General features: G+C 38.9%; 2 protein-coding genes across 2 annotated transcripts in view; one reads left to right on the top strand and one right to left on the bottom strand.

Annotated features, from left to right (window-relative positions):
• Positions 1 to 2,661: 2,661 nt before the first annotated feature.
• LOC310935856 (transcription and mRNA export factor ENY2-2) lies at positions 2,662 to 5,384 on the bottom strand. The gene is made up of 4 exons (XM_083899841.1): positions 5,314 to 5,384; positions 5,145 to 5,215; positions 4,425 to 4,499; positions 2,662 to 2,886 (listed from the first exon to the last, which is right to left on the bottom strand). Exons 1-4 carry the CDS (start codon positions 5,379 to 5,381, stop codon positions 2,810 to 2,812), a joined length of 291 nt encoding a protein of 96 aa, XP_083755967.1. The 5' UTR covers positions 5,382 to 5,384; the 3' UTR covers positions 2,662 to 2,809.
• A 481-nt stretch (positions 5,385 to 5,865) lies between these two features.
• Positions 5,866 to 27,451, top strand: part of nudcd1 (NudC domain containing 1) — a gene marked incomplete at its 3' end in the record, with an annotated part of 30,965 nt that continues 9,379 nt past the window's right edge. The window contains exons 1-8 of the mRNA XM_083900198.1: positions 5,866 to 5,988; positions 8,300 to 8,454; positions 11,272 to 11,457; positions 13,337 to 13,520; positions 14,535 to 14,723; positions 21,977 to 22,184; positions 26,127 to 26,271; positions 26,722 to 26,847. Of these exons, the coding sequence (XP_083756324.1) occupies positions 5,874 to 5,988; positions 8,300 to 8,454; positions 11,272 to 11,457; positions 13,337 to 13,520; positions 14,535 to 14,723; positions 21,977 to 22,184; positions 26,127 to 26,271; positions 26,722 to 26,847 (1,308 nt within the window). The 5' untranslated portion in view covers positions 5,866 to 5,873. The remainder of the gene's footprint in view (positions 5,989 to 8,299; positions 8,455 to 11,271; positions 11,458 to 13,336; positions 13,521 to 14,534; positions 14,724 to 21,976; positions 22,185 to 26,126; positions 26,272 to 26,721; positions 26,848 to 27,451) is intronic.

The raw sequence follows: 27,451 nt of genomic DNA, 5'->3' as shown, positions 1-27,451 counted from the left end.
GCAAATAAAAAAGGCTTATGCGTTTATGATTACATACAGCATGTGGATTAATGTCTCATTCATATAATGTTCCCCTGTAGCTTTTTCTTCCCACGTGTCGTGCGGTAGGAAAGGTAATTACCCAAAGAAATGTTGTCTTCACTTATATAATGAACATCCATGAGAACAATACTTCTGTCTCTGCTTCATGCCAACAACATAATTGTAGTCCTGTCAAACTTTTTTTTCCCCTCTCTGCTCTTTGAGTGCTATTTGTAGCACAAATCATCCATCATGCTGTCTGTCCTTCAAGAGGACATGAAGAACGAGATGTTGAAATGGACACATTTTTTTTTAACTCATTAACTATAAAATACCCTTATGGTTTTACAGTGAAAATTTTGATTAATTCTAACAAAGTTTTAATTGCCAGTTTTACCTTTAAGGGATACTTGCATCAGAATAATACACCTCGATAGTATGACATTGACTGCACTTAAGTATCAGAAGTCATTTTCTAATATAAAATGTATTTAAGTTTTAGTTTAAGTAAAAGTATCTGATAGTCTAACATATTTGTGCTTGAGCAAGAAACTTAACCCCATGTTGCAGCATGTGAATGGGTATAACCCTAAGGTACTACTCAGCCATTTGGTAGACCACACTTAAGTCACTATATCTCATTGAAAAATGCATCAAACTGAACTCACTAACAGTTAATGGGTTCTGAATGTTGTACTTTATGAATTATGCAAACCAGGTTTATTATGAACAGACGTCTCAACCGTTTGGTAGAGGCCTGTATCTGAAATACTGTAGGGTCTAATTAAAAAAAGTAAAAAAAAATATATATATATATATCTATAGATATATATATATATCTATATAGATATATCTATATATCTATATAGATATATATCTATAGATATATAGATATATATCTATAGATATATAGATATATATCTATAGATATATAGATATATATATCTATAGATATATAGATATATATATCTATATAGCTTGTCATTATTGTAAGTAAATAAAATAAAATAATAAAAACTGCAAAGAAGTATAAAAGCAGCTCATCAAGACTAGAAAAGCGCTATATAAATACAGACCATAATACTAACTCTTCTTCTTGACTTTATTTGGTAGTAACGAGCAGCAAATGTAGTTAGAGGAAATGCAGTGGAATAAAAGTTGCTAGAAATGCATTTGTGGGGAACTTTATCTTACATGTGTTTTAAGATAATTATATATTATTATACTGTATAACCTCCCCCCCACCACCTCCTCACCTTCAGCTGCCACACAAACAAAACTCTTAAGTGTATAAATAACCCCCATCACTGTCTGTGTTATTTTGGGAATGCAGTCATTTCTCACATCAAAAGTCACACACACACACACACACACACACAGACGAACAGCCATGCCGTCTGGCTGGTTTCAGGCGGCAGCGACGCAACAATGCGTGTGTGAGCGCGAGTGAATCTGGCCCCCTGCGTCCGCTCAACTTACAGAGAACAAACGCAGCAGGAGACGTATGCAGTAACCGTCACGTGTCCGAACCATGTGACACATTTCAGTTTCTCCCACTAATGATCTGTTCCTTTAACACAGGGGCTGGCATATTTGCACGTGTACGCCTTTACGGAACAAACCGTTAGTGCAGAGGTTCCAACTTGGGGACCATGGGCCTCCTCCAAATCCATTTCAATGGATGTGCTATATCCATACGTCCATCTTCTACCACTTGAGGGTCATGGAAACGTGGCGCCACAGCCCATTCACTCCCACACTCACACCTACGGGCAATTTAAAGCGCCCAAGTGTCCTCTGCATGTGTGGGACTTCCGGTGGAGGAAGCTGGAAAAAAAACATGCAATGTTAAAACACACTTTTATTTTGAAATTCTGTAAAAAAGCAAAAAAAAACATCTTGGATAAAGTTACTGTAATATCATATGGGACATCATTTCAAGCTCATATTGCACCACTGACCCCCAAGGTCATTTGAGACCGATACCCCTGCATCAATACCAGGATATCGGATAGAAAAGGAAGTAAACGTACTAAGATCCTGGTGATAAGGACAATTTGACCATTTTAGGAACACATTTTTCAAAAGTGTACAGATAAAGAGCTTGGTAAAAACAAACATTAGTTACTAAGGGTACTTACCGGCAGGCACGGTGATGACTTTGACGTCGTTTGGATGAGAAACGTGAGCGATATCAGTAGAGATGCGACGGATTTATCTCTAACTGATATAACAAATACACAGAAATACTTAAAATAAAACATCTGCATTATGTGTCTCGTAATAGACCAAACAAAATCTGTATAATGGCTTTTCTGTCTCTGTTTATATACTGTATTTGTATTTAATTTATTCAGTCTGCATAGTGTGATTATACTCTCCGTGTACTTCATTTAATGGGATTCTAGTTTGGAAAAGCTAAAACAGCAATTTCTCCCCTCACATACGCACTCAGAATAGGAAAAACTATCAGAGAAGTCCGAAATACAAAATTAGATAGACTGAAGTTTTATCATTTACAGTGTGTGTGAGTTCAGGAGGAAACGCAACAACAAAACAAGGCACGAGACAAAAAGGACCAAAATATGCATGACTTTTATTTCTGTTATTGTTTTTTTTCTTCCAAAAACTGCAGCATAACAAACTAAAATCAATATGAAAACACACAATACAAAATAAAAATCAATACTTCTCACGATGAGAACAGACAGGTCTGAGTTGTGGATTTACAGAAAGTGAAAAAAAAGTAAAAAAAAAAAAAAGTGTGTGAACACAAACCATGTGTCGCTCACAAGGTCGCGTGTTGAGCCAGAAAAGCTCTGATTCTCTGCAGCAGCTCTTTCTTCACGCTGTCCGGTACGAGTGCTGAGGAGAAAACAATATAGTGTTAATAATAAATAATCTTATATTGTCAGGTGTATTGTTTATTACTTTTAATGGGGACAAATTATTATTATATTAACAACACCTTATAATTAAAGTGCACTGGGCTACATAACCACAAATTAGCCTATTGTTCAATAGAATTGTGTCGTTTGTTGTCATTAGTGAAAGCGAGAGACTTGAAACCAAAATTAAAGGACTATTTAGTGTAAAAGAAAATCCTGCGTTTTTTTTTTTTGATTTTTTTTGGTCCATAAATCAGGAAATTTGATGACTCAGTAACTAAATTTACAGCCATTTGTGTAAAAATCTAAAATCAGATTTTAAATTGATAAACCAATAATTGTTTTGAATTTAATTACAATTTAATTTTACACATTAAAACATGAATCTGAACTTCGGTACTAAAGGTAGGGAAAATTATCCAAATGTATGGTCCAAAAAAACAAACAATTTTTCATCGTTATTGATTTGTTTGTTCTATTTAGCATATGTTAAACACTCAAACGGTTGTGTTACACCTCATTCCTGTCCAGGGAACAAAAGTTCAGCGTTCACACTTTGTTCCTCTTTGATGCGAGAACACATTCTGCTCCATGTTGCCGTGACTGCGTGAACAAATCATCGCGTGTCCCGTGTGTCGACCGCGCCGAGTCACGCTGAGACTCCCGTTTCACTGCCACGCCCCGAATACCCGGGGAGGCCCGTGAAGTTCACTGCACTCGCTCATTCATTAAACCAGTTTTGCGCGTGGTGCAGTCATGCAGGCAGAAGATCGAAGGTTCACAGGTTCTTGTCCTGTGACGCTTCTCTCCTCTGTGATGTCTAGGACAAGAATGCCTATCTGATGTTACTGTGGCCGTGTTTACAATCCTCTAACACTGCTGTGTTTCTAAAGAGAACTCTTAGACACCAGTGTGTGCGACAATTCCACATCTGCATACAGAAAAAAACTCAAAAAAACAAAATCACTACAGTTGATTGGGTTATTGATTATAATGCACTAATAAACAAGCTGCATCTGCCCTCGTTTCCTCTTCGTTTGTTACGCACACATCATCTAGTTAATCGGGTAATTGGTTCAACTATTTGTGGACAACTTAAAGATCATTTTGCTAATACATTCATTTATTATGAAAACACCCACATTTACAACCCTATGTATATGCACATCCTGATGCACTCAAGTGTGTATTTATTTGTTTTTGTGTTGGCTTTTATGTTCACACCTAAAACACTAGAGACAATATGGAAGATAATCTTATCTCATGTCATTTTGTTCTTCATGTGTGAGCGACGTGTAAATCAGCAGCTTACAAAGCCTGGGCATTTCCCCCTGAGCCAAGACAGACTCTGCACTTATGTAAAAATACCAGATTAATGAAGTGCACAGTTGAGTCAGCAGCTGTCTGATGCTCTGCATGTTCTTCAAGTGTTTGAAAAACAGAGTATGTTTATTATTCCTGTGTTTTTGCCATACTTTGCCGTTTTCCCTGTGAACCATATGAAGTGAAACGTACCTCTGCCTTTCGGCGTGACTTCTGTGACCAGGTCCTCCACCGTGACGTGCTCCAGCCCCTTTTCTCTGATCACATCTGAAGACGAGGAGACAAGTTTAGAGATCCAGGTTTACAGGAAGACACAGGGGTTTGCACCAACCTTAACCTAACCACAATTCAAATTGTAGCCCTGAACTTCACCAGAAACAAGATTATGCCTCATTAAGGATCAGTTTTTGGTCCCCATGAGGATGACTGGTCCTAAAAAGGTGTTTACACAAGACAGCTGACAATAATGACTATAAACACACATATGGCACTGATTTTGTAAGGTTGGACAGCCTTACACCTAACGTTAAGATAAACCAGTTGATGCCTAACCCGAACTCACATCTGAATACTAAAACCAGAACGTCAGAAATGAGATTCTGGCTCAATATGACCAGGCTTTGAGGAAGACTGGTCCTGAAAATGCCAGTGGTGATTCAAGAAAGAGTGCTAAATAGTAAACAAGAATGAGTACACACAGGCAGAGAGCAAGAGGGGTGAATACGTTTGTGTAGCTAATCCCAATTTAGACCAGAGACTCAGAAATGAGATTATGCCTCATTCAGGACCAGTTTTTGGTCCCATGAGAACTACTGGTGCTGCAAAAGTCAACGTTCACAGCAGAAAAGACCACAGAAAGGTAATAAATACGAGTGTCACACACGCATACATACATACAGTCGCATACAGTACCTTTGCAGTGTGCTTTCAGCTGATCCTTCCATCCACACTCCACCAGCTTGGCCCTGAGCAACTCTTTCAATCTGTGGCCACACATTCACAAATATTATGCCATTTTCAGCGTTTAAAAATACACAATTTGGTCATTCAAATCACTGCGTACAGAGAGGGGTTCGCTTACCGCTCCCGTTCCCCCATCTCTATCAGCTTCTGGTTTATTGCAGCCCTCATTTGAGAGTCTTTGGACATGATCTGTCTGAAAGTGGACACCGGTTAGTTTACGTGCGGTTATGTAAACAATATACAGCGGGAATATTAATGTATTTAGCTGACAATTAAGCAGACGTTACCTTTTGTCGGGGATGGATCAGCTGAGGGGAGCACGCTGTCCCTTTACTAAACCGTTCCGTCGGAAACCTCCGCACTGCTTACTCGTTCCCGCTCCGCGTCAGACATGTTATGCGAACAACTCCGGTTTGTTATATCATAAAATTTAATTAGGTGATATTCTTCTAAATTAAAGTAAAAAAAAAATACATTTATTTAAACACATGCTTTTTCGAAGAAGAAGAAAATGAAACGACAAGATTTCCCGTGAGCGCTCGCGCAAGTCCGTCGTGAAATACTTCCGTGTTCCACAAACTAGGAAACGTGTATACTTCTGAATTACTCGCCGCATTTATCGCGTTGTACAAACGGTTTATCAACTTTTAGAACGAACCGGTCACAGCCTCAGATGCCATGGCTGCAGCCAACTATTCCCTGAAGGTCAACCAAGCCCTGCTGGATCCAAACTTTGAGAGTTACCGCTTGTCCCTGGACGCCATACCAACGTACAAAATAGAGCTGGATGCCGGTGAGACAAACTTAATTAGCATGTTTGCTAACAACACTAATAACTCATAATTACTGAATAGAAGTCCTGTGGTCACATAATGTGTGCTAAAGCCGCTGTCGCTGTCAAAGTGAGGTTTAACGTCTCGAATAAAATGAACTGCAACGGTCTTTGTCAGTTAATTGAATATTATATTCACAGGAAATATATATTTTGTTTTTTACTTCCTTATTTTTTAAAGGTTTGTACTTTGTCATACTTGACAGTCCTTGACGAATATCTCTGGGTTTTAGACAAAAAATAGAAAGACATTTGTGGGCGTCATCTTTTTTCCTGACATTTTACACCATGCTTGATTCAGAAGTGTCCAGGGTCCAACACACCGGATTCACATAAATGGGTCGTGATTAGACTTCTGTGGTGCTTGCTGATGAGCTGACATTTGAATGAGGTGTGTTGGAGCAAGGAAACTTCTCAATCATGCAGGGCAGTGGGTCCCCAGGAGCAGGACTGAGGAAACCATGCACTACACAACCTTCACAGTAGTTACTGATTTTGAAAAGACTTGAAGTACACACCAACTGACTGGTTTCATGACTGAAAGACTGCAACATGAATGTTTTCTATCATGTATGCCGCTCTCCTTATAAGACTCACAGGACAGTATATCACATTACTACACGAGAAAAGGGCATGTATGCAGCATTTGGCAGTCATTAGTCAATAATTCCATAGTAACCTTTTAGACACATGCAAATCAAGAGACCGGAGACAGACAGTCACTCGTCCTGAACCTCCCCTGTACTCTTTTTACAATCTTTGCCAACTCTGAGTTCAGAGAGAGAACAGGTGCTTCCACTGTAACTTCTTTGAATACACATCCCATTGTTGAATGATTGCTATTCAAGCACCGGCAACAACTGTCTACAATGTGAAGAATACCACAAGAGTCAAATTGTTTTGGACAATAAGTTCAATACAAATATCTGTCAGTAGCAGCAGAGCTTGTCGTCAGAGATGGAGAGATTTCCTGGCGTCATCCGACATCTGTCTTCAGCTCATCAAAGGACAATGAGCTGCAAACCCATAATATTTTAGTTACAGTACCTGTAGATTCTACTTCACAATCATCAACTTCCATCAAACTGCTTCGGTAGAGAAAGGAGGAGAACTGCTTTCATTGTTGCAATGATGGACATCGCACCTGGAATTGTTGTTTACGTTTATTCAAAGTATACCTTTTGTTCAGTTTTTAAAAAAAAATGTATTTGCACAGGGAAGGTAATATGTGAAATACAAACAAAACCTATTGCAATCACAAGAAATATCTAAATGAAATGTGAATTTCTTTAAATCAATTCTTATCTGTTGTTTATTCTCTCTCTGTTTTTTTAGATTAATGCATGTTTTCAGTGTTTTTCAGGTCTTTTTTAACTGGCATTGTTCAATTACTTCTTCAAATGGCTTTCTTCTTGCCACTCGTCCATAAAGCCCAGATTTATGGAGTGCAGCACTAATAGTTGTCCTGTGGACAGAGTCTCCTACCTGAGCTGTGGGTCTTTGCAGATCCCATGGAGTTACCATGGTCCTTCTTGTTGTTTTTGTGGTTGTGCCATACTCTTTCCATTATCAGATGATGGATTTCATATATATATATATAAATAACCTAACCCTGCTTTAAATTTTCAACATCTTTATCCCTGACCTGTCTGGTGAGCACCTAGGTTTTCATAATGCTGCTTGTTCAGTCATGTTCTCCTGTGAGGCCTTCACAGAACAGGTGTATCATATGCTGTGATTAAATTGCACACAGGTGGACTTTATTTACTAATTATGTGACTTTTGAAGGCATTTGGTTACACTGCATTGTACATAGGGCTTTCATCATAAATGTGGGTGATCACTTTTCAAATGAATATTTGTAAATGTAATATTTCCCCCCTAACTGTGTTGCTCGATCATACAAAAAACCCCAAATGTCAATTTGGGGTTGTAATGTGTGGAAAAAGTTCAAGCGGATGAGAACTTATGCAACCAGAGCTTGTAAAACATGTAAAACTTCTTGCACGTGTCTTGCTAGATTGTGGTTTGTCATAATCGGGACCATTATTCTACTACTAAAATAATGTTTTGTCACATATAAAACATGAGACAAGCATTTGATTGACCGTGAGACAAAACAATAGCTCGCTCATGTGTTTGTGCTTCATTGTCGGAAAAAGATAATGATAGCAATTGTCGGATTACCTCACTGTGATTGATAACTGACAGGAGAAATTAAAGTGGTAGTCACGTCATCACCTGTCACTTTTTTTTTTTATCTGTGCCACAGCTGTGGGTGAAGTGATGCTGAAGGACACGCAGTATACCCTGGAACATATGCGCGCCTTTGGCATGTACAATTACCTACACCTCGATCCGTGGTATGAAGACAGTGTTTTGTTTGTGGACTGCAAAGGACGAGTTCTCAGCCTCAACGTCACCCTGGTAAGCTGTTAAATGCTCTTCAGCAGCTCCTCAACGTGCTCCTGCAGCCCCGAGCAGATCGTGCAGCTCGTGCAACACGTGCGTCTGCTTAATTGTCACTTGTCACCGTGTCCTTTCACCCGACTATCTGTTAGCTGTTCGTGTCAGATAAAATGCTTTCGAGTCATATGCTCTCATGTTGTGACAGTGGGATTATTGGCGGATTATTATTGGCACACCAGTAGGTGGTGATCAAATACTTCAAGATCATAAAAGCGTCAGGCCTCACAATGGTTTGGTGGCAGGTGCAAACAAACACATTCTTTATCCTTCACATTTTAAAAGATGCAGTTAAATACTCACTGTTCCCATGCTAAGATGAGTTAGATAAGATTTAGGAGAACTAAAGCTTTTGTTAAAGGTCCAAAAATGTATGAAATTATAATAGGGCTGAAACAAAAATTCTAAATAATTTGTCTATTTTGATAATCGATGAAATGATCTTTGAGTGTTTTACCAATGAATGAATTAAAATAATCGTGATTTGGAGATAAAATAATTGTACTTCATTTATTATTTAGTGTACAGTCACCTGATGGTATGAACTTTTGACTTGCGTATTTCTACATGTGTGTTTCTGCGTTTTGTCCAGTTGTCACGGTGTATTGTCTATATATGTATATATTGTTTATGATACCTGCCTTAAGACAACGGATGAAATGTAGCAAATGCGCTAACCCTGGCATATTTACGTTGATGCTTTTGCTGGTATGTTGATGAACGTGAACTGTCCTAATCAAACACAGTGTCAGGTATATGAAGGCCTGATAAACGCCTCAGATATTACACTGAGCCCAAGCCGCGGTTGCTTTAAAATTCATGTTTTGAAGGATATGAACTAGCGAATGATATGATTCAACTTTCATGTAATATTTCCTGCCTGTTAAAGGCTAAAAGTGAAGTGGAATGATTATTCATCTGCACTGGGTTTTTTTTAAGCCCCGGCACTCTTAAATTTGGGGTTTAGAATCTTTAAATATGGATTAAGTTGAATATTCGAGTAGCATTTTTGCTTGAAATGCCCATTTTTAATCTGAAGGCCACAGTTTCTACTTTGGAAAGAAGAGTGAGGTAACGGATATTCAGCTGCAACATGTTGCTTCACCACTGAATGTGTCTGAATTTGACACACTGTACCTTCTTTTGTCCGTTTGTACGAATCAGCCCAGAAGATGAAGTTCTTCAGAGCCTTGTGTGCCTGTGGTTAATGACAGGTGTGATTACCTGCAGAATTGACTCATGGTTCTGATCCAGGTTTGTTAGCGTGAGCAGAATCAGCCCACTGACGCTGTCCTTCTCCTCCGAGGCTCCTTTTATGTCCGAGACATTATTGACCATGATTAGAGATAATTGCTGCTACATTTGTGTTCTCTTTCATGTCTTAACTGTAGCAAATAATGGTCATCAGACACTGATTTTCTAGCTTTCAGTGGCTCCATTAAATGACTCCTTATGGAAATGCAAAACTCTAATTACAATCATCGCGCGATAATTATCATCCCGGGCAGGAGCCTTTGTGTGCGTTCACGGCGGATTATCACGCTAGCCTGCACGTTGTGCGTACCATCAACGGTTCGCAATCTCTTTGGTACCGTCACGGCTCAGGCGTTTGAGAGAAAACAACCTCAAAGCTGCGTCTTGCATGAGCTATATAACACGCGGTGTCGTGCACCATGGCAACAACACGGCCGCTGCGGCTGCACAGTCCTTTTGAGACCCTGTTACCTCATGCTATGAGTAATCGATGCTCATGCGGCTGCATATCTGTCCATTACTAATAAGGCTGTGAGAGTTGTGAATCACTGCCATGTCACACGGGCGGCCTCATGACAGTTGGTACCTTTGGCCCTTTGTGATGAGCACATGTTGGTCGGGTTCTGCCTTTATAGGTTTTCCTTCTGTGCCACTTTTCATAATATTACACTGTTCTGCAAATGATCTCGTAATGTGTTTTCATTTCAGATGTTAATCACCGAGTTTACCTGCGGGATCTGCCCTTTGATATGAAAGCCGTGGCCTTTCTCTGAATCTGTAGCTCAGAAATCCTTCTCTCATTAAGTCTCTGTGTTTGAGTCTTTGTGAGACATGGACTGAACTGCCTTCATAATTTGATTTAATGGCACTAACTATACAGTCTATCCTCCATCCATCTTATTATTCTACATCATTTGATATCCATTTGTTTTTTCCCACTAGTGCTGAAACAATTAGAAACACATTTAAAAATGCACCAAATTTATATGTGGATCAATGGATTTGGCAAATTTTCTGAGCAAAGGAGTCAATTTATTTAATTCATGGAAATATAAGAAGATAAATATAAACATATACAGTAAATAAAATGAAAGATCCACAAATGTATGTTTAAGCAGATTGTGACAAAAGAATGCTCCAGTCATAGAGGCAACATTGTGCTAAACACTATTGACTTTTACTTTTCTTGAAACCGATTTCTTCAAGTTCAAGTGGCTTTTAGAGGATTTTGACTTGGAATATAAGGTCAAAATTCTCCAAAAGTCAGTGAATCAGTAGCATCTGGACTTAAAGAAACGTAAATGTCCATTTGTTACTGATTCAATGGCTTGGGAGAACTATGGCGTTCTACACGGACATACACGTATCTATAAAAGTAGATTAATTGAATTATAATTAATAAATCAGTCTCTGAAGTCCCTGAAACTGCTGTCATTGTTTTGTGTTTTCCTGGACGCAGCATTGACTCTCGCTCTCTCTCTCTCTCTGTATATATGTTTGTGTCGGTGTGTGTTGTGAATCCAGGACACTGCCCTCGGGAAACCCAGAGAAGTTTTCTGTCTTTCCACTGACTCCAGCCAGTGTGAGGATCGCGTCTGTGCCTCCATCAGCCTCACCTCTGCGACCTGGGCTGCTGTGAGTGACGGCAGCGGACGTCTCTTCCTCCTACGCACCGGCAAGAGAGGAGACGGCTCCCATAGCAAGTGGGAGGTGAGTGAAGCAGCAACCTACACTCTCTGTTTGATTCTCTGTGTGTGTGTGTTTGTGTGTATACATCAACAATAGAGTAGAAAGTTGTTCCGTTATCCAGGAGCCAAGGTGAAGGTTGAGGCCTGATTGCTTTGTGACCTTTTACTGACCTCTGTTGGTGAGAAATTAGAAGTGCAACAAGACACAAAGAACATTTTAGGCCCAGTCCTAAATGACTCCCAACCCACTCCCACTGTGTCCCGACAAATCAAGGAAGGCAGGGAGGGAATAAAAGAGAAGGTAGATTATGGGATGGACCCTCGCTGCTCTACCGGAACACGGAAGCAGCAGTCGCCATGACGATTGACAGAGGCTTTAGGATCGGACTGTGAGGAAGACAATGTTGTCCATAAATTTGAGAATGAGAAGGCAAACAGAACAATTAAATCCTTGAATGTATTAATCAACAACATTAACGGGTAAGTTATTTAGATTAAGATTTCATAATCCATAAATCTCCTCGATTATTTCCTCGATTAATCAAGTACTGTTGGTCCATCAAATGTCGGCAAAGGTTGCAAAAATGTCGATCAGTGTTCCTCAAACCTGGAAATTAAGTCATGCTTTTGTCCACAAACGAAAAATTATTTAGTTTGAATGATTTCCTTGTTATGTGGAGCAAAGAAACATTTTAAATGTGAAAAAATATTCACATTTCTGAAAAATCTGAACACACTGAAAAAAAACCTGAAATCAAATTAATCAAATAATCAATTAATCCACTATTTGTGTCAGCCCTAACTCCTGACCCTTAATTGATCCCACACTGAGGAAATTGCTGACAGTATTACATTACAATAGAACATAAGCAATATAAAATATACAAAATAATAATAAATAACTAAATAATCATAATAATAATGATACATTTTATTTATAAGAAGAAGAGAGTCAGAGTTCCAGATGTCTGGTAGGATTGCGTTCCAGAGATGGGGAGCAGATGTAAAATAATGATGCTCTTATTATAATAATAATAATAATAATAATAATAATAAGTGAACAATGGAACAGGGATGAACCGATGTGCAAAAAAAGTCTTCATAAATATCAAAAGTTCACATGTTGAACACCTTAATTATCTGCTCATCTCACTTGTCGTTACCCGACTTGTTGACTGCACTTTCTATTTAAGCCTTTATTTACCGACTGCGCTGCCTTTTCATGTCTGCACTCATTTATTTACTTCGTCTACACGGTCTTGTCTGTTTTTATAAACCTGCCGGACGACTGAGTTTTCCTATGGGGGATTAATAAAGTACGTCGTCTTATCTCATCTCATCAGGGGGAAGTGAGCAGAACGAGAGATAAATGTGCGGCGACACAACACACACGACTGCACATGTGAAATTTAGTCTGGACGTGACAGGCTGGGCGAGAAACACAAAGTGAAATTGGGAAAGTGCAAATTACTAGGACGGCAACTATTTTTGAGTATATTTATAATCAATTTCTCTGTGATATGGAGCAAAGAAACCAGAAATAATTAACATTTAAGAAGCTGAAAAATCAGAGAACTTTAACCAATAACGAATTAATCGAATAATCATTGATGCCATTAACTAAATTGTTTTAGTGCTAATTGCATGAGACAGTTTTGACCGTTTTTAGTGTTTGAAACCAGGAAAACACATCACAGACGATGCAACACGACATAATGGCATTGAAATATAGACGCCTATGGATGTGAACAGCGTTCAAAAAGTTCCCTGTAAAGACGTCATCGTGTCTCCCCAAACTCCTCATGTGGGACAAATAAAGGCTTTTCTTATCTTATTCATTTATTAATTCATTTCCATCCTGGTAAAATGACTCTATCTGTTGGGCCACTGTTTTCTTGCAGCCAATGTTCAGTGAAAACATGGGCGGGCCTTTCATCATCGTCCACAGTGTCTCTCACATCCAGGCCGGCGTCCACACTGTGGAGGTTCTGCTGCTCCGCATACAGACGGACCCGGAGGAAACCAAAGGAAGTGGACACTCTGTGTCTTTGGACTGGATCACAGTCGACAACACCGCAGCACAAGGTGAGCGAAGCACTGACCTCCTCACAATTCTTATAGAGTGACATACAGAACAGTAGTCACCAGTAGGGATTGCCTGCCTTTTAATGGGCTTTAATGATCTAATCCCAGTTGAGCTGAATGTTTTCTGATGTAAACATTTGTGAGAGGGATTGTCATTACACTGACTAATGAGGCAAAGAGAAAAGGTCAATTGAGAGTCTCACCCTCATTTTGCTGGATTAAAGATGCAGCACTTTGATAATCTTCATCTTTTCTTGTTCATTTACCGCCTCAACTTTACTTTTAATTCAATTCCTTATGGTTTTCAGGGTACAAATATTAATAATTGGTTCAAACCTAATCTTAACATTATTAATTTGTCTAAGAAAACAATAGTAGCATGGTTTCTGGTTAAAATTTGAACAGCATTTTCAAATATTTAGTCATTTCTCGCGAGTATTGCGAGTTAGGTCAGTCAGAGAAACACTAGGTGGCGTAAAAGTCCATGTCGCCACAGAAGAATAAGATAATAAAAATTGCGGTGGGGTTCCTGATGCTGTTTGTCACTCACGACCCGATTCATTAATTAGTTAAATTTTTGTGTGCACGTACAAAAGTGCGGCAACTTCTTGTTCTATTGTTTCTTTTTATGTTGGCATGAAAATTTGCATTTTATTAAGTACTAAAACGAAAATCATATCCTAAAATGTGTATTTATTGTGTATGAATATGTAATATAATGAAAAAGATGACTTAAGAATGCATTGTTTTTATGTATGAATAGGTACTAAATCTCAAGATAACCAAGAAATGTGTCTTTATCGTCTAAGAATAAGTACTAAAATGACGAGCATAACCTAAAAATTTGTATTTTTTATGTAAGATTATGTACTAAAACTAAAAAGATAACCTCAAAATGTGTATTTATTGTGTAAGGAAAGAAACTAAAGATAATGAAATCTGATAGAATGATGTAGTTGCCAAGAGGACAAAATGTCTCGCCACTTGTGTCTGAGTCGTCTTGGTCTCCTGCAGGTCAGGAGAAGAAGTATGAGGTGAGGAAGCAGAGAGTGCTCAGAGGGAAGGTGGTGCCTCACTACGCAGCGGTGGAGCCGCAGGGGAAAGGACTGATGGTGGCGTCGGAGAAACCATTCGTCTTCACGCACGTGGACGGGCGTCCTGTGGAGCAGCCTGAACCAGAGGTGATGGAGGTGGACAAGACAGGTGGGTCACAGGGGGCTGCTGGGAAATAGTAGTGGGTCACAACTTCTCTCAGGACACTGCGTCACCAACCATAACCTAACCACAGTTCACACTAGGGCTGAATAATCGAAAAATCTATACTTTTTTAAAATAATTTTATATTGACATGTATAACAATATCAAATCAGTATTTCTTGTAAAAAATATCTGGATGTTTTATAGGAATCCAAAGATGGACAACACTCCAAATGTGCACTTCTTCATGTACTCATTATTTAATTAAAGCGTGTTCTTCACATATTTCAAGGCCATATGTCAAGGCCTTTTAATATTGCATTTGACGTAGATACTGGATGTGAAGCGCAAAATGTTAAAGCACTTGTATTTATCGCCTTGATCTCTAAATAAGAGGTGCTCACTTTAACAGAAAATAATTGAAAAACAAAAATAAACCTTTTTTTCTCTAGAGCTGCAGGTTGCAGACCCCTACACTAACTTATTCAATATGAAAAGTATGACGTTTATCAACACAACAGCCTTTAAAAGCAGGAAAAGTCACCACTGAGACTTTATCACGATATCAAAAATGACTCGGAAATGAGTTTCTGTCTCGCAAAGCCTGAAAATGTCCGAAAGACACCTTTTCTGAGACCTTTTCCCAACATTTTTCAACATTTTATGGACCAAACTACTACTAAGAATTAAGAGTTGACAGATTAGTTGCAGCCATATATGACCATATATGCAAAAACTCCCTAAACTTCAAAGATTTCATGCTCCTGAAATGTTGCTCAACGTTTGAGGCCTGATGTCCAAATACCTGACAAAGTATAGACTCAATTTCTGCCAAAAAATGCACCTGAATGCCACACACTGGGCCTAGAATATAAGAATAATGTGGTACAAAAGTATGGACGTGGTGTCTCTACAGTAATTACAGTGTGTTTCATGGTTACAGTGGAATTATTGACTTGGCTGCACTCTTGTATCTCACATACACTCACTCTGTCACCACATCACGGGGGCGGTTTTCACACCCGGGCTGAACTTTTCTCCACAAAACACTCGACTGAACGACTGAACAAAACAAAAGTGAGCGTCCGTCCCTCTGTCCGTCCGTCCGTCTGTCCGTGTGCAGCTGCTGCCGCTTTTTTGTTTGGTTTGGTTTTCTTTTTCTTTTTAAACCTTTTAATGTTTTTCAGCTCAGTTACATTTAAAACCTCTGAAACATGTTGGCAAACACTGACTCACATTTTTTACAAAGGTGTGAATACACACATAAGAAAAGCATGGGTGACCTTGACAGAGCTGTGTGTGTTCTTGTATGGGTGTCTTTGTGAGGACCAAAAAAATGTATAAACCATATGGAATGAGGACATTCTCTCAGCCCTTAAAAACTTTTTTTGAGGGCCAAGACTAGGGTAAGGGTTTAGGGAACGCATTATGTTGTGCAGATGTGTATGTGTGAGGTCCAAAAAAATTAACTATTAACTATTACTACTAAATATTTGTGAGGACATTTTTGACCTTGTGGCGACATACTGTCTTAACTTTAAAGGGCCTTTTCAGGATAAAGACCTGGTTTTAGGGTTAGGGTTAGGCACTTAGCACCTATAAAGGCCCTTTTGAATGTCCTCTTTGAGAATGTTGTTGCATATGTGTGTGTTGTTCTTGTCACCTCTTTAGGACGTTTTCTGTCATAAACACTGACCTTGTCCGGACCCGTAGTCCTAGTGGAGACCAAAAGCTGGTCCTATTGAAGCAGAACCTGGTTAAGTCTAGGGCAAAGATCTGGGTTGTTGTTAGGGTTGGGAAGTAACTGGTAATGGTTAAGCTCAGGAATAATTAAGTTTTGTTATGACTGTCCAAATGAATGGAAGTCAGTGTAGTGTCCTAGAATAGCTACACAAACCTGTGTGTGTGTGTTGGTGCAGATGTAGAATAATGGCAGCTTTTTACCAAACCTTATCAAACCTTTCATCTGTGATAGGATTAAAAAAAAGGATAGAAAGTGTATTAGCTGGTAAGCGAGTACAGAGTAAACTGTATTTATACACAAACAGGGGGAAAAGGAGTGCGCTCAGAGTCTCTGAAATTAAAGTGGATGTTGTCGTTATTTTTTTTCGGATGAAATTTTCCATTTGCCGGTCACAGCGGGTCGACGGTTTACGGAGTTCAAACAGAAAAGTGTGAACGAGTGAAGAAAAACAAGCGGAGCTGAAGTGAAATGAGAGATTTGGCAGCTCTGCTCTTTTTTCTTCCCCCCTCCTTATTAGTTTCTCTGTTGATTCAGGCAACAACAAAAAGGTGATAATGATCACGAACACGTCGTCGCAGTTCCTCACTTTGCTGCCAGATATGAAGCCGTTTATTTTATTTTTTTTTTCTGAGTTTCATCAGAACTGCGCTGTGTGTGTGTGTGTCAGTGTTCAAGACTGTGCCAGTAATCACACAGTATTAGTGTGTGCCGTATATGACACTTTCAGGCTCACGCAAACCAGCGCTTTATTGTGAGAATATTGGCACAGAAATATGTGGATAAAGAAGATTACATGATCAGATTATTCTGGTATTATGGTAACATCAGCCTGAACTAACCCTAACCCAAGTTAATTTGTTGTAATTACAGTTGTTTACCAGGTCTGGACAACATATTGATATTATATCTAGAGCTGCAGCTAATTATTATTTTCATTATCGATCAATCTGTCCATTATTTTATCAATGAATGGAGTATTTGATCGGTCCAAATGTTGAAAAATCTTGATTTTTTTGTTGTTGTCAAATGGAGCAAAAACCCCCCAGAAAATGTTCACATTTCAGAAGCAGAAAGTAGGAAGTGGTTGACAATTAAATGGTGGCACTTTTCCTGGTTTTGAAGGCTGTTGCTTTCGTAATCATCATTTATTTTATTGAATAAATCATTGAAATAAAAAAAATATATTATATATTTATTTAAAAAAGAAAAATGCATGGAAATGCCAAAACACAATAATCCTTGTTATTTGTGCTATAGCAGAATTTGATCTTATTTATAGTAAATTTCATTGTTTCTAACACATAAATAGCCTTTATTCAACACTAAAAAGCCAAAGACGTGAAGTTTAATCAAAATCTGAATCTGTATTTATTGCCAAGTACATCAACACATACAAGGAATTTGACTTTGGTGTTTTTGTGCATTTAAATGGAATACAATTCGAAAATGTGTACTGTAACAGAATATGCGCATAAGGTGCAGTGGGTTAAAAGGAATTCTATGCGTTAATGACGCATACATCTGCATTTGTTAACCTTAATATAATAGCTGTATATAAACAGTGGATATTTTATTTTAGAGTGTATTTACAGTGTATTGTCACGCTCAAGAAAACTTTTCATGAGTTTCATGTTCACCTTTATCTCCCCATACAGTATATATCGGGATATAGACTTAAAACATCCAGATATTATTATTAAGCCATATTGCTCTGCCTCACTGTTTACACTTAACACTCTGGAATAGAGGGCGACATTTACATATTCAGTGTGTGTGATGCCAAAATGAATAATAATCTGTGGTAGAAGGCACCGCAAATAAATAAATAAAACAAATACTCATATTAGTAGTAGGGCTGCACAGTATTGGACTTTTTGCCAATATGTCAATATATCAGGAGTGTTTTTTTTTTTTACCTCTGCCCAACTGCAAAGGTCATTTAGTCTCTTCTGTAGTGCCATTTTGTGTAGATATCAATTTTCTTAATTGAGCCACTTAAATAAACATAAAAGGTTAATAGTTTGTGGAGCACACAAGCAAGTAAGTCAGGAAGGAAACAACAATCCAATACTGATAATATCCTGCATCCCTAATTATTAATAGCGAGGAAAAACATCAACCCTGTGATTTTATGTATTCATATTCAGCATAATTAGATTGATCATACTCATGCACAAGTCAAACTTTAGTCCTAAACTCAACCAGGTCCTCCAGGAAATGAGTTTCTTCCCTTTTAGGACCAGTTTTTGGTCTCCATGACGACTACTGGTCCTGACGAGGTCAGTGTTTATGCCAGAAGACAAAAGAAGAAGTAACAAATACAAACTCACTCACACACGCACACTCAAACATGTTGATGGCAGACTCATCTGTGCAATCAGAAAAAGCATAATTTAGCTCTTGAAAGCTGTCGTGACGTCAGTGTGTGTTTAAGAATCGGCTCTCATCGCACATGGATTCAAGTTTAATAAAAGGGTAAAAATGGTTATTATTGAACTCTCGAGACCTCTGACTCTTTGTGGGAAAACAGTTCCGCTGCCTCATCTTTGAGTCACTGTTTGCGATCAATATTTATGATAGCACAGCTTTCTGTTTTCTTCATTCATGGTTATGTTCTCATCTGTGTGGACACGAGACAAAGAGAGACCTGCGGTTCGTCCATTTATTACACGGCCCCGCTGACCTTCATTCTCTCATTCATACGTCGCCTCTCACGTCCACCACCCTCTCTCCCTCTCTCTCTCTGATAAATGATACCACACAGTACAGGCGTCGTCATGGACGACTGGAGGAGGGAAAAAAAATCAGATGGATGTTAATGTGCGACCTGCTGAGATTCTGACACATCAAAAAAATCTGGACCTCGAGAACAGATTCAGAGCAGAAACTCGGCAGGTTTGTGTCTTTTTGGAAATCCAGATTTAAACGACAACTCAATCTGAACTGAAACGCACGCTCTCTGTACGCTAGTGCTATTTTTTCATTTAAATTGTTAGTCACTTGTTTTGTCCATTGAAAATTGAGTTTATTAACTGTTGCTGCCGGACTGTGTGCCGTACATTGACCACATTCACATCAACGACAAGTGTTTTTTTCTAAGAAATGATGCAAATTATTATGTTTTAATGAATTTCAAATGGAGAAATCCACTCATTTATTTGGTTACATGTAACAAACGATTGGTTTGTTAACGGCATCCATCTATTCTGTGGAATTTATAAAATAAAACTGAAAATATTTATAGATTTTCTTTCCTATTATTGTGATTTATCTGCTTATCTTTCATAGATTTAAAAAATCTATTCCGATTTTCAATATTTTCTATGTCAAAATAATTTTGTAAGTAGCTTGTAACCAGTTTACTTCTAATCTCCATTGGTAGGGGGATAAAGTCCGTAAAGACGTAGGTCACATCTGCATCCATTCTGAGGGTCTACTGCAAAAGAAAACAGTAAATCAGTTAATCTTGAGTAATGTCAATATATTCAATTTTAAAAGATGAACCTTCAAATCCTCTAGTTTCTACGTGTTTGTACAAAAACCTACAAATGATTGTCGGTATTGAGTTGGGTTCGTTCATGTCGAGGTAATTTTTTTTGAATGGATGTTGTTGCTTTTCCTCCACAAACAGCTCAACTGTTCTCTCCAACTGCTAAAAGCTGATCTTATAATGTGTCAACGTTACATTCACTGCAACGTGCAAAAATCCAATAGGACACACTGTAATCAAATTAAACATTTACACATCTCCAGAGAAGATTGGAAAACTCCACGTGTCTTAATCTTACATTGTATGACCTTAATCTAGTTAATGTAACGAAAGAAAGCGACAGCTTTATGTGCCAGCGTCTTACTCAGGCTTTTGTCTTAATCTGGTTAATTCTGTCCACGTAAAAGTAGTCAGTGATGGAAGACGTACAGTATTTTTTACACAGTACGTCTTCAGCTCATGACAAATGGCCCTGTTCATTTTCTTAATATCAAGAGATCCTTTAAAAAAAAAAATCATTAGTCAGCACTTGGCTTGGCTCCGCTTTAGAAACGACTCGTGAATTTCTTGGCCAGTGGCCCGACCGCTGCACTAAATCTGATTAAATGTGAGAGTGGTGTTGGAGATCTCATTCTCACCAGCAGGAAAACACATATAAGCTCATCCGTTCATCCCCGGCAGAGATGACACCAAAGAAATCAATTGGTGTTAATGGTTTGAGATTAAAGATGGTGTCGGCTGATCGCTGCACAAGTGCTTCACTGTTGAGCCTCATTTGTACGTAATGGGATATATTTTTACATTTACAAGACATTTTTTGGCACCTTTAATATCCATCCATCCATGTAAAAAAAAAAAATCCTTAACTTCAAGTGCGATACTTATTCATAACTCCACAAAGTGACCACCAAGCTTTTAATCCATAGCTGCAGTAAAGAGTGTATTTTAATGTCAATTAACCACTGACTTGTGTCAGTTTAAGTTTCTCATGTCTTTTACAATTGACTCTTATTTCCACCTTTTGTTTTGATGACAGACACTTATCTTATTTTAACTCTGTGGTGGTTATATAAACACCACACAGTTAAAATAAGATAAATTCCTCAATGTCTCCTTTTATGATTTATGCTATTGAGCCAATGGCAGATTTCCCCCTTGGTGAACAATACAGTTCTATTCTGTTCTGTTCCATTCTATTCACTCATCCATATATCCATCCATACATGTATACATCCATCTGTTCATTCACATATACATCTATACATCCTTCCATCTGTCCATCCACAAATACGTTTGTCCATCCAGCCGTCCATCCACACATCCGTCGGTCTATCCATCATACATCCTCTCATCCATATATACGTCCATCCATCCGTCCATTCACATATACATCCGTCCATCAGTCCATTCACATATACATCCATCCATCTGTCCATCCACATATACATCCACCCATCCACATAAACATCTATACATACATCCATCCATTCATTCATTCACATATGCATCCATCCATTCATACAGTACATCCATCCATCCATCCGTCCAGCTGTCCACTTTTTCACAGCAGCCATTCTAACAGGTCACAGGTGTAAAATCACAGGTATAAATAATCAAAGTAATGAAGGCTGAGTTCCATTTAGCTTCTTCATGTTCACACGCCGGTTCACTGTCTCATCGTCCTGTCTTACTTGACCTGAACAGAGCTGTCATTAATGTGATCAGTAGTGTGTGTGTGTGTGTGTGACCTGTGCCTTTCCAGAGTAAAAAAGGTCAAAATGGCTGCTGCGCAACGAACTGATAACCAGTGCTGGTGTTCTTTTCTTGTGCTGTAATAACTGATTTATCGTAACAGACTCCCATCTGAAGTGTCAGTGAATATTCGGCTGTAATTTCCCCCTTAGTTCCATCATGCTGTCACTCATCCATGTCTGTGTGTGTGTGTGTGTGTGACTCAGTAACAGCTGGCACAGAATCTTCCATTAACTTTATTACCTCGCATTTCTCTCCCCCGTTTCAATTCAGATGCCATTTACTTCTGGCAGCAGACAGTGGAGGACATCACTGTGTGTGTGCGCATGCCTGAGGGCGTCACCAAACAGGAGGTGCAGTTCAGGCTGACACCAGACAACATCTCCGTCGGAGTCCAGGGTTTCCCTCCTCTGCTAGAAGGTCAGATGTATGGGAGCGTAGACCCTGAAGGCAGCACTTGGATCATCAAAAATGACAAAAGGTTTGCAGCCTGGCATCAACACAGTTGCTGTCTCTGAATTGATCTTTGAATGTGAGCACAACAGGACACCTCAGAGTATATAAATGACAGCAACATTGCAGTTGAATGTTGCTTTGTTCACAAATCTTCTTTATTTACTCTCTGTCATGCTCGCTTTCATTCTCTGACCGTCATTTATCTTAAAGGAGACATATTATACCCTATTTCTCCAAGTTAATCTAGTTCCCTGGTGTCCTAATGAACATGTCTGAGACATGCTTTGGTCAAAATACATTAAGGATGAAGCACCACAGCAGTTCAATCACTCTGCCAAAACAGCCTGTTCAGAACGCTCAGTTTTGAGTGTCTGTCTCTTTAAATGCAAATGAGACACAGGAAACTACGTCAGTGTCACTGAGGCTCCGGGAGCTAACAGCAGTTAGCATTTGGAAAAGCGAGTATTTGCCGACTCTAGCCGGCACATTGCTGTCATATATAAAATGTAAATCCTCTGAGGCTGGAAGTTTGTGTAGAACTCTGTGCTGCACTGTGCAGCCAGGAATAGAACACTTTGCGGACTTGTGTCATTATGACGTAGCAATGAGTGCGGAAGTCAACGTTGCATGTTTTATCTCCTGTACTTAGACTGAGGCAGACCACAAAAACATGACTCCCAAAATAAGTCCCAAATATAAGTATTAAAAAGTTGATTTTGCATGACATACATCTCACATATTGTACATGTATAGCGCAAACGAGGGTCAGGGTTAGCTTATGCTAACCGACAAACATTCCTTGCATTTATAGATGGTTGTTGTACAGTCAAGTAACTGCTGTTGCAGTTGGATCTCAGTCGGGCTCCCCCATGATTTTCCAAATATGGTCTGCTCTTTAAATAAAACAACATGGCGGACAGTGGTGACTGAATTCTAGGCTTTTAAAACGCATTGTTTGACAGTGACTGATGTCATGGTGCATCACCACACTGAAGACCAGGAAGGGCAGTGATTGATAATGTGGGCCGATGGGACCCAGCCGCGGGTTTGAAGGTGTTCTTTTCTCCTCCTTTTATACAACAAACATTCACATTGATTCATTGTGGCATAATTAAAAAGCATATTACAAAAAGAAAACATTGATACATGGTTTGAGTAGTTTACATAAGCGCTCGTTCTATTAATCTACTCGTCAATACAAGTTGAGTCATATCCTTCTACTTTAAGAGCCTTCGTCTTCTTCCTTTTCCTCCATTCACTGTAAAAACATGACGTTACAAAGCCTGTTTGTTAGTTTCCTGGTAACTCTAGAGAGGTTTGAAGGCTGAAGTCTAAAGAATTGGACTCAAGTATATATCCTGAAGGCTTCATTCCTTTATTCTTGTAAATAAATCTTATCCCTGCTGATCTGGCAAAGATGGTCATTTAGCATGTACTGCGTGACACCTCCAGCCTGTGACCTTTTTGTTGTGCTGTTTGGCAGCTGTGTGGATGTGTCCGGATGCGCTTTCTTTTATTATATTCAGCTGTTTTTCCATGGAAACTCAAAGGACATTATAGTAGCCAAACAAAATGCAAATAAGACGCGTTTTTTGTTTGTTTCCATTATGAGTAAATGGGCATTTGTGATGTAAATCTCTCAGGGGGAAAGGCATGTTTCTGCATTAGGCTTGTAGATTGCATTTGCATGTCCTTTTACAATGTAAATATGAATACAAAAAAAAAAAAAGGAAAGTAAAAAGCACTCCCCGTCGTGATATCGAGCATGTTTTTCTATATGGACAATGAGTGATGCTCTTTATAGATCAGACAGCTGAGCACCATCCTGGTTCCCTTTTGTCCGGAGCTGAATTAACAAGCTGCCCTTTTGTGTCGCTCTCATATCTTCTTATGGTTCTCCAGCTTTGCACGTGGTTTTCTCCACGACAATAGAGAAGGATTGATTCAGTTTGGAGCTGCAGTGTGCGCTCACTGTGAAGCAGCAGGTTATTTTTATTCCTGGAATGAAGACGTCACAATCGGTGGAAATAAAGCAGTGTTGAATTCTTGGTAAAAAAACGGAAAGCATTTCATCCGCTCATATTCCTCTTCCATATATTTTCTTATATAAGGTCATGCAATAACATTGTAATAGTGTATTCAAATTAAATGGAAATATGACTACAAATACAGCACTATGACCTTGAAAATAACGATGCGTGGGACATAACAGAGGATGAATTTCAACTCTATAATATCCATATTTAATATCCCAATCATTTCCATGTGAAATTATGTCCGGGATATTACATTAAAAATAATATTCTTCCTATAAATGATCACCACAATTACTGCATTGTTGTAATATAAAATGTTTTCTAATTGGAGGAGTAAATAGAAGAAGACAGAAATTGATTAGCTGGTTAATTGATGAAGTCAAATGACAATCATCAGTATTAGTAGCTAATGAACTGCTGTTAAAGCTGTTAAAAAGACATTTTGTGCTGATGTATTTATGACCTAACCATAACTGGATATTTCAAAAACGTCTTTACAGCATGTTACCTGTGTCTTACTGAAGAATTAACATCATATTTAGGGTTACTAGATCATTATATTTTGGTTAAACCAAACTGATTTGTTATGCATTCAGTGCCAAACTGCACACACACACACACACAATGAACCACCAGCGTGACTCAACATGTCCTCGTTGCTTCTGCCGTGACGTTAATTCTGATAGGAACATGCGAGAGTACACCATGACATGTAAGACATGCAAATATACTCATACCTCCATAAAACATGATTTTATTCAAATGTATTCTAATTTTTTTTCCCTTGAATCCATGGAGAATGTTCTTTAATAAATAATGGCCAGGCTCACATGTCCTTACACACGACGCATCCTAAGCAGCTAATTATTAGGCTTGTGCTGTAATAAATAATACAGACATCTTATTAGTTATAGAAATGAATAAATCAAATAGAAACGGCTGTGTTCCTCCAACAGTCACATGTATGTTGCATTGCATTGCAGATGAGATGAACTCATTTGATTTAAAATGTCCATATAATAAATGACCGCTCAGTGCTGCTTTCCTGCTTTTTAGGATTTGTGAAATTCACTTTCAAGCTTCAAGCTGCTCACTTCCTTCTTTAGATTGTATTTTGGGTGTAACGCAGCTCCGTCTGCCCTCCTCTGACTTTTCTCATCAACACTACATTATATTCCACTACACTGCTCCTGATTGGATGTTTACAGGTTGATTGCCTCATTCTCATTTGAAGTGCACGTGTTGCTCTTGGACAATTTATTTAAATTTTTTTGGAAACTGGATTTTTTTGGTTCGTGGCATTTAAGAAAGAGGAGTGACTCAACTCTTCCTGCCTGGAAATTCCTATAAAGCAAATGTTGCTAGTGGCTTAGACCCATGGTTCTCACACTGTGGTTTGTGTACCACGCAAGCTTCCTCTGGTGGAAATTCAGAAACGCTGTTCTACTGTATAATCCATCATATGTCTGAATCTAATTTCACTAAATTGTGTGACATGTGTGTAGGGAATCAACTGACGTTTGTTTTCATGATTATTAATTTTCGTCCATAAAACGTGACAAAAATAATGTTAACAAACCCTATATTTAAAAAAAATGAAAAATAAATAAATAATGATTTCTTTATCATATGGAGCAAAGAAAACAAGAAAATAATCACATTTTTGGGGCTGAAATAGTCCAATTCATCGATTATCAAAATAGCTTACAATTAATTTAGTGATCAATTAATAATCAGTTAATCTTAAATAGATGTTGCTGAATTTTTCGCAATTTGGATCAAAAATTTTAAACAATTAGAGACCTTTTTAAATCATTCAAATTTGGTGAGGCGAGGAGCAGCCTAATCTTCCTGTGATGCGACAAAGTTTCAAAGACTTTCCAGGGACTTTAAACGTCATAAAATGTCACATTATGACTGTGTGTCCTCAGCCTGGAGGTGACCCTGCAGAAACGCAGCGAAGGACCCATGTGGCCGGAGCTGGTGATCGGTGACAGGAGAGGTGAGCTTGTGATGAACGAAGAGCAAGCCGCCCTGATCCATGAAAGACTGACCCACCTCACATCTGAAGACATGGTGAGACCGCAAGCTCAAGATTGACAAATGTCAGGTTCGGTCATGTGTTTGAAATTATGATTCAGCCACCAAACTTTTACTTCCACTTTACTTTCTCAGGAGTCGTGACCTTCCGATCCACACATTGTTAATTCAATCTACCCTTTTAGCTTTCCAGCTTTCCTGTCTCCTGCGTGGCCTCTCTGTCACTTTGCTCTTCAGCTGCTCAGAGACCTCTTCTTCCTGACGTATTGCACACACCGTCATACTGTGGTCCCCAGAGTCGCCGCTCCCAATCTTACGCTGGGCATTTTAAGCCACTTCCTGTCTCACCCTCATTTTCCACTCGTATCACCAGGGTCCACTCAACGCACGCAATGCAGATCAAGCCTGTTTTACATGTTAATAAATGCAAAACAAGTGTTGCCGTAGTCTCAGATTTGTATGACTCTTTCTCCTTTTTTTGTGCAGAACGGAAACCCTGACAAGGACAAGCCCGCCTGTAACACTCAAGAGCTGGAGGACTGTGATGGGTTCCCAGAAGACAGCTCCAGCCTCACACACTTTGACGGAGAATCACTCAAGCCCACTCAGGTGGTGAGTAACATCTCACTGCTTCTCTCGCAGCCACTTTGAGTCTCCAATCCTTCAGGTCTGAGTGATCCTGTTTAACATTTTCACTCATTTCGGCCGTCTCCTTCCATTTCTCATTCCCCCTCAAGTGTGCTGTTGGCTACCTGATGCTCGCTGCCTCTGTGAGAGCCTGTTTTTATTCAGCCCAGCTCCAAGCGAGCCTGTGAGCCACTGCTGGCTTTGGCTTTCACAAGCCACTCGAGCAAAGAGCACCCCATAAGTCCAGTAAATAAGGAACATTCATGCCCACTTCATCTGCATCACCTGTCCATGTGACAGGAATAGTAAGATATTGCACCAGTGGTGCTGGTTTTTATCCAAAGTAGAGTTAGATTTGGGGTTTTTTATTGTTGTGGTTCACTTTTTTCATTTTTGCACAATGCACAATGCACAACTGATTCGTATACATTATTAAGGTTCCAACAGATCCTTAATATATTTTAAAAGCCATTGGATACAGGGATCATACATAATTGCTAATAAAATGTCTGAAATCAATCTTCCTAAAGTCATAACAATGTCCTGAGCCTCATGAATGCCCCAATTCGGGGGAAGTAGCATTTTATGA

Source organism: Microchirus variegatus (genome assembly GCF_963457635.1).
Source record: "Microchirus variegatus genome assembly, chromosome: 13".
Taxonomy (NCBI): domain Eukaryota; kingdom Metazoa; phylum Chordata; class Actinopteri; order Pleuronectiformes; family Soleidae; genus Microchirus; species Microchirus variegatus.
The sequence above is the reverse complement of the archived record's forward strand: the minus strand, read 5'-3'. Positions and strand labels throughout refer to the sequence as shown.